The sequence below is a fragment of the Tupaia chinensis genome, unplaced genomic scaffold (genome assembly GCF_000334495.1).
Source record: "Tupaia chinensis unplaced genomic scaffold, TupChi_1.0 Scaffold000139_1, whole genome shotgun sequence".
Taxonomy (NCBI): domain Eukaryota; kingdom Metazoa; phylum Chordata; class Mammalia; order Scandentia; family Tupaiidae; genus Tupaia; species Tupaia belangeri.
The window spans coordinates 2218643-2226755 of NW_006159609.1; the positions used below are offsets into that span (position 1 = coordinate 2218643).

The following is an 8113-nucleotide window of genomic DNA, read 5'->3' on the forward strand; positions in this document are numbered from 1 at the left end:
TACCAGAGAATCTGATCCAGGAAATAGACCCCAAGGCTTCTGATAGCTTCAACAAAAGTATGGTATCCAGCAGGGTATTCTCTCAGAGTTTCCAAACATATCCACACCCCAACTCAGCAGGCCACCACCACTATACCTGCTTCATGTGTCTTCTTTTTCTATAGGGGAGGAGTCACCTGAATCATGAAAAGGAGATGTTTGCCCAAGACCATCCTGAAGTGAATTCCCTGGAGGAGGTGGTGAGGCTGGTGAAGCCCACAGCCATAATAGGTAGGAGGGAAAGGCCACCCACTGGCCAGCTCAGCTAACCCTCTTGACTTGCAGATGGAGAGATTGAGGCCCAGCATAAGTAACCCATGAAAACAGAGCTCTGTCTCTTCTCCCATGTCCAATTTAATGACAAACTTCTACTGAGTTACTGTATAAAAACCACAGATCCAAAGCAGCAGAGCTGGGACTTATTATATAGTGCAGTGGAAAAGCATAGGGTCAGATGAGCCTCTTCTCCTAAGGGGGGGGTCCTGACATTTCTTCCTGAGCTGGAGAAGGAGCAATGCATTCTCAATGCCAATGCCAAGGAATGCCTCCTCGGGTGCATCTTAACAGGCAGGGACCTTAACTGGGCCAGTAGTCCCTTAGAGATGAATAGATCTCAGGTAGCTCCAGCAGGAAACCCCCTTTCCCTCAGTTTCTATTGCAGACACTCATCTCCAATACTCCTGATTCTTTCATGATATACCTGAGTCCCACACCACCACCAGAAAAGGAATGGGTCATTTATGAAGAGTAGGCATCCCCACTACCCCACCTTTTCCCTGTAGGTGTTGCTGCCATCGCAGGAGCCTTCACGGAGCAGATTCTGAGGGACATGGCCTCCTTCCACGAGCGCCCTATCATCTTTGCCCTGAGCAACCCCACCAGCAAGGCCGAGTGCACGGCTGAGAAGTGCTACCGGGTCACTGAGGTCAGCGGGGAGTCCTTCCTTCCCCCAGCTGAGAGGACATAGTAACAATACCTATGAGTAACCCTATGAGGGTGAAAATCCCCACATAGCTGATAAGCAAACAGACTCAGACTGATGAAGTAAATTGCCCAAGGTTGAGCTAATAAGAAATGGAGCTGGCCCTCAAACCCAGGTCTGACTCCAAAGCCTCCCAAGATGTTACCATTATGTATCCTGCTAAAGAGTCCCTCTAAATGACATAAAGCTTTGACCAGAACCTAGAACCCAAGGCACTTACAAACTTTAGTCATTTCCCTAATTGCCATGTCCTGGGTTCGCCCTCCTTGGAGGTTAGAGGTTTAAGGTTCTGTGAACCCCATTACCTTTCAGTGATCTCTTGATGGCTAGATAAACTCAAGTGGGGGCTAAGCCCTCTGGTCAAATGAAAAAAATGTGCTTTGTGTACCTGCTACACTCTCAGCACAATGCTGAGCATTTAGGAGAAGAGGAGTCCAATCTTTAAGAGAAAAGACTAGACCACCATTACTGCCCAAGCCCATCTCCAAGCTCTATCTCTGGTTTTCTTTCTATTTCCAGGGCCGAGGAATCTTTGCCAGTGGAAGCCCTTTTAAGAGCGTGACTCTGGAAGATGGCAAGACCTTCATTCCTGGACAGGGAAACAATGCCTATGTGTTCCCTGGGGTGGCACTGGGAGTCATTGCCGGTGGGATCCGGCACATCCCAGATGAGATCTTCCTCCTGACAGCAGAGGTATCACTATCCCTGCTCCTTCAAATGCTTCCAGCAGGGTCTGGGTCTACCCTGGGTACTATACCAGGTCTTCATGGTCCTATACCACCTTCCTCTCTCATCTCTTCTACTCATCTTGCCCCAACCCTATCAGTAAATCCCCAATGTACTTAAACTCAAGCTTCTCTCAAGATCACCTTGAGGCATGATGACCCTTCTGTCCAATCACACACAGAATTTTTGAGGGAAGAAAGGGAATAGTTAGTGGGATGCCAGCTGGAAACAGTGGCAGCAAGAGGACACATCTCATACTGCTCCCTGTCTCCCAGCAGTGCATTTAGATGATTAGACAGAGAAGATGCCACCACTTACCTGAAACTGGGTCTTGTAGGCCAGGTGAGGTGATAGATTCTTCCAACCACAAGCTTTGGCTAAATCTCTCCAATAACTGGCAACAGTTAGGGAGGGAGCAGGTTACACACCTGGCTTTGCCCACTGTGAGTATGAAGATCTTAAGCACCAGTATAGGGATATTGAGGATATATCTACTCCAGGTATATAGTACCAAGAAAGCTCCCAGAAGGGTTGTTTATAGGACATGATGAAAACAATGAAAGAATCCATTAAGAACAGCCCACATTCATAGTAATGGTTATTAGTAACAGTGACAGTGGCTGACATAATCAAATACTTACCAAGTGCTAGGTATCTGACATTTATCCTCACTCCAAAGACACTGAGGCACCAATCTGTCCGTTAGGAAGATAAGCAATCAAAACTAGATACAAATATGAAATGTATTTCTACTCATCCAGTTCCAAAGTCTCTCCTGTAACTGCTAACATCCTTCTGCAGTTTCTCCTCACCAGTGCATTGGTGAGAGCCTCAAATCAGTGAAATACGGGCATGGCTTCCACAAAGTTCTGTTGGGATCTGCTTCTAAGAGTCCCACAGGGAAATATTTCATGCACTAGGTCCCTTCCTACTACGTCTGGTCTTTGAGCACTGGCTCTGTAAGGTATGGTGAATAATTTCTACCTAAGGCTTTTCTGCCAATCCCTAGCACACTGGTTGTAACTGTGCCACAGGTCTCTGTTCCTCTTGTCTGGTATAGCTATCTTGGGTGTTCTTTCCTGTGGCTACAGACAGAGCTGTTTGAAGTCCCCATTAGATGGGAAGAGTGATTTCCAGCTTAGAATCAACCTGAAAGCAAATTCTATTGTACAGAAACCCAGTTGCTTATGTAACCTCATGAGACTTCTACATACTCGCCCCCCAGAGCTGTTCAGATCCATCATTTCATGAATGACATCAACCAATTACACCAGAAACTCTCCTCAATCTCCTTAATAAGCATGTACTGGGAGGTGCCACTTTGGGGGTGGACAGTCTAGTCTTCAAAGTCCTGGCAAGTTATATTTCTTTTAGAAATTTTAGTATAAAGCCCTTATAGTTAAGTGCTTTTAGTTGAAATAATTTAAGTGGAACCAGCAGATGGCTAAAGGTTATATCGCTGGACTCCTGTGTAGTTGACTGCAGTTCGAGTCCCGGACCCAGAGGCTTAAAACTCATGTGTGCGTGTGTGCCCAAAATCCTGAGGAGAACAGAATGCAGTGTGACCATCCTCCCCGCAGGGTGACTTCTCACTGTCTGTCTGTCTGTCTCTGGTGAGTACACACACTCTAGAGCAAAAGATTCTCTTAAAAAAAAAAAGATAATTTAAAGTGAATTTTATTTTCCTATGGAAAGTTGTAACAGGTTTTAGGAGATTTACACATTTTCCCTCATTTCACCTTAACAACTTCATAACAGAAATAATGCTTATCCATATGTTATAGACAGGGAAAAGTGAGACACATTAAGTCAAAGTAACTTGCCCAAAGGCACTGATCATTTGGGTGATAGTACTAGGCCAGTCCCAGAAAACTTGAGTGCTCGCTGCAGCAGAACCTTCCTAGTGCACAATATCTTAGAAGTGATCACACATACCATGATACAGCTCTTCACAGGATAACCTTTCCAGATGTAAATCTAGCTATGGGAATCCTGCCTCCCTCTAACCATCTTCAGTACTCCACAAAGAGGATCCTTTGAAATATAGCTCAGACCAAGTTTCTCTTCCAGTTGCAGACCTTTATATGGCTCCTTGTTGCTTACAGGGCAAAACCCAAACCCCTTCCAACACTTTCCATACCAGGCATTTCATCATAGGGGCCTCCCTCCTCTTCTCTTCAGCCTCACTTTTAGCCTCTCCCTACCACTGACCTATCCACTGTGCCATTTTCAATCTTGTATCCATGCTCTCTTGCTTTCCCTCATTTCCAAGCATTTGCATGTATTCTCTCAGTCCTTTTCCAAGTAACTCAAACTTTATCCTGCAAATGACAATTCTTTACATGGCAAAAGGGGTCCTGCCTTGCTCCATACCTTTATGTCCCCTTCTCATGGCAGTCTCCCATTATAATTGCTAAAATTCTTTGTTGTCTACTGACACCAAGCATCTTGAGGGGAAAGACTATGGCTTCTTCACCATGGATCCTTCGTACCTACCACAGAGCCTGGCACATCATGGAGCTCTGTGAAAGTTTGACTGAATGAATGGAAATGAGAGGAGTGTGAAGAGGCAAAGGAGAGGGAAGGCTTACTTCCCTAATGTCTGCCAACTCTTGATGACAGACAGACTCCTTTGCCTTTTCTCTCAGAAACAAAGTTCTCAGAGGGCCCCAGTGACTTTTCCCTGATTTAAATGTGATACCAGAAGATTGGGCATGGCTTCCACAAAGTTCTGTTGGGATCTGCTTCTAAGAGTCCCACAGGGAAATATTTCATGCACTAGGTCCCTTCCTACTACGTCTGGTCTTTGAGCACTGGCTCTGTAAGGTATGGTGAATAATTTCTACCTAAGGCTTTTCTGCCAATCCCTAGCACACTGGTTGTAACTGTGCCACAGGTCTCTGTTCCTCTTGTCTGGTATAGCTATCTTGGGTGTTCTTTCCTGTGGCTACAGACAGAGCTGTTTGAAGTCCCCATTAGATGGGAAGAGTGATTTCCAGCTTAGAATCAACCTGAAAGCAAATTCTATTGTACAGAAACCCAGTTGCTTATGTAACCTCATGAGACTTCTACATACTCGCCCCCCAGAGCTGTTCAGATCCATCATTTCATGAATGGCATCAACCAATTACACCAGAAACTCTCCTCAGTCTCCTTAATAAGCATGTACTGGGAGGTGCCACTTTGGGGGTGGACAGTCTAGTCTTCAAAGTCCTGGCAAGTTATATTTCTTTTAGAAATTTTAGTATAAAGCCCTTCTAGTTAAGTGCTTTTAGTTGAAATAATTTAAGTGGAACCAGCAGATGGCTAAAGGTTATATCGCTGGACTCCTGTGTAGTTGACTGCAGTTCGAGTCCCGGACCCAGAGGCTTAAAACTCATGTGTGCGTGTGTGCCCAAAATCCTGAGGAGAACAGAATGCAGTGTGACCATCCTCCCCGCAGGGTGACTTCTCACTGTCTGTCTGTCTGTCTCTGGTGAGTACACACACTCTAGAGCAAAAGATTCTCTTAAAAAAAAAAAGATAATTTAAAGTGAATTTTATTTTCCTATGGAAAGTTGTAACAGGTTTTAGGAGATTTACACATTTTCCCTCATTTCACCTTAACAACTTCATAACAGAAATAATGCTTATCCATATGTTATAGACAGGGAAAAGTGAGACACATTAAGTCAAAGTAACTTGCCCAAAGGCACTGATCATTTGGGTGATAGTACTAGGCCAGTCCCAGAAAACTTGAGTGCTCGCTGCAGCAGAACCTTCCTAGTGCACAATATCTTAGAAGTGATCACACATACCATGATACAGCTCTTCACAGGATAACCTTTCCAGATGTAAATCTAGCTATGGGAATCCTGCCTCCCTCTAACCATCTTCAGTACTCCACAAAGAGGATCCTTTGAAATATAGCTCAGACCAAGTTTCTCTTCCAGTTGCAGACCTTTATATGGCTCCTTGTTGCTTACAGGGCAAAACCCAAACCCCTTCCAACACTTTCCATACCAGGCATTTCATCATAGGGGCCTCCCTCCTCTTCTCTTCAGCCTCACTTTTAGCCTCTCCCTACCACTGACCTATCCACTGTGCCATTTTCAATCTTGTATCCATGCTCTCTTGCTTTCCCTCATTTCCAAGCATTTGCATGTATTCTCTCAGTCCTTTTCCAAGTAACTCAAACTTTATCCTGCAAATGACAATTCTTTACATGGCAAAAGGGGTCCTGCCTTGCTCCATACCTTTATGTCCCCTTCTCATGGCAGTCTCCCATTATAATTGCTAAAATTCTTTGTTGTCTACTGACACCAAGCATCTTGAGGGGAAAGACTATGGCTTCTTCACCATGGATCCTTCGTACCTACCACAGAGCCTGGCACATCATGGAGCTCTGTGAAAGTTTGACTGAATGAATGGAAATGAGAGGAGTGTGAAGAGGCAAAGGAGAGGGAAGGCTTACTTCCCTAATGTCTGCCAACTCTTGATGACAGACAGACTCCTTTGCCTTTTCTCTCAGAAACAAAGTTCTCAGAGAGCACCAGTGGCTTTTCCCTGATTTAAATTTGATACCAGAAGATTGGGTGGGAGCAGATTCAGAGTCACTACATCAAAGAACCTGATCTGCAAGGCTAGCTGGGCATGGCAATAGAGGCTGGAAGATGAGGCTTGACCCTCAGGGCAGGCTCTGACCCTGGGAAGGAAGCTCAGGGGGTTCTGTTTTCAGGGTGATATACTTAGGGCATTTATTCAGATAAGGCATAACTCATATTCACCCTCTGGAAGAAAGGCCTTCCTCAGACTGGAAGCAGTGCCAGATGGAAGAAATTAAGGAGCTCTGGGCACAAAGAGATCATATTGTCTACGTGGGTACTCAGGTTGTTACCAAGCATGTGAAAGGAGGCTGGGACCCACAAAGTGGGACCCAGGGATCCCTGTGCAATAGGCTGGACCAGCCAAGAGGAGACTCCCTAGTCCCTGCTCTGCAGACCATGAGTTTACTCATCTTGGGATTAGTGATTTGCCCTTAGAATTCAGAGAACTTCACAGAATAGAAATAATGTGCCCAAGCATCATGTTCCCCCTGGGGCTCTCTGACAGCAGAGTTAACAATGGAGACTGCAGTGTCTGAACACCTATGCAGGGCCAGGTGAGTCTCTGGAGTATTAGGTTGACATTGTTCTGTGAAGGCAGAAACTCAACTTACTTCTCTTGGTTCTTTCCCTCTCTCCAGCAAATTGCCCAGGAGGTCTCTGAGCAGCACCTGTCCCAGGGGAGACTGTACCCACCACTCAGCACCATTAGAGACGTGTCTCTAAGAATTGCCATCAAAGTAAGGAGCATCCTACCCCACAACATGAGTAGTGCAGCTTAACCACTTTCTCTCTCTGTGACGTTAGGAGGACTAGGAGGATGGTAGCTGTGGAGACACAATGCCTCCTTGGGCTGCAGTACATGCAACTGACAGGCTGGTGGAAAAACTTCTGCCTGTGCCTTGAGCCCCACCCCCAGTGCCCACCCACACCAGATCTGGGAAAGCTCCTGGGTTTCTCCTCAAACACCAAGCAGAAAGGTTACTGAAGTTCATGGTCTTACGGACCAGAATGTGGGTGGAATTTTTTTTAAATGAATCATAAGTGCCCATTTATAAGAAAGGTCAGCTTACATAGGATCATGGAAAGAGCTCAGACTTAGAGTTACAACTCTGACGATCAGCAGTGGCATAACCTTCGCCAGTCCATCACTTTACTCCCCCTGCCTCAGATTCCTCCTTTTCCAAAGGTGCCATTAATTCTTCTCTCCCAGAATTTGGGAAAGATTAAAATAGAATAGTGAGAAAGCTCTACACTCCTTGCCTGCTTAGAGAGAAGAGATACTCATTCTTCCCCTTTTGCTTAGAATGGCTAGACCATAAGGGTGATCAGGTACATGGAATATTCCATGATACTCTGCAGAGATGATGCTTTTCATTGAATCAGAACATGAAACAGTAAAGACTGGGCCCACATTTATCACTGCTAAAGCTGAGTAATGGGTACATAAGAGTTTATTATGCTGTTGATTCTATTAGTGTATGTGTTTTACATTTTCTATATAACCTTTTAAAAATTTTCAGAAAAAGCATTTCAAACAGTACATACTCCCTGTGAGTTATCTAGTGCAGGATCCAAAATGAGAACTTAAGACCAACAGTTCAGCTGACAGTCTAGCTCTGCCCTGTCCAGTTCCTTCCTGTTTAGGTTCTTATTTTTCTGAACTAAAACTAACACCCAGAGAGCAGTGTCTAGGCTGTTCATTATCAGATACTGGACACTTCTACCTATTATCTAATTTTATTCTCATGCCACTCCAGAGGAAGGTCTTAAGGCATGGGGG

The 8113-nt window shown here is 45.0% G+C and overlaps 1 protein-coding gene across 1 annotated transcript in view; it reads left to right on the top strand.

Moving 5' to 3' along the window:
* ME3 (malic enzyme 3) overlaps positions 1 to 8113 on the top strand; it is a 210821-nt gene that overhangs the window by 201262 nt on the left and 1446 nt on the right. The window contains 4 exon segments of the mRNA XM_006144919.3: positions 165 to 270; positions 822 to 964; positions 1541 to 1714; positions 6972 to 7070. Of these exon segments, the coding sequence (XP_006144981.1) occupies positions 165 to 270; positions 822 to 964; positions 1541 to 1714; positions 6972 to 7070 (522 nt within the window).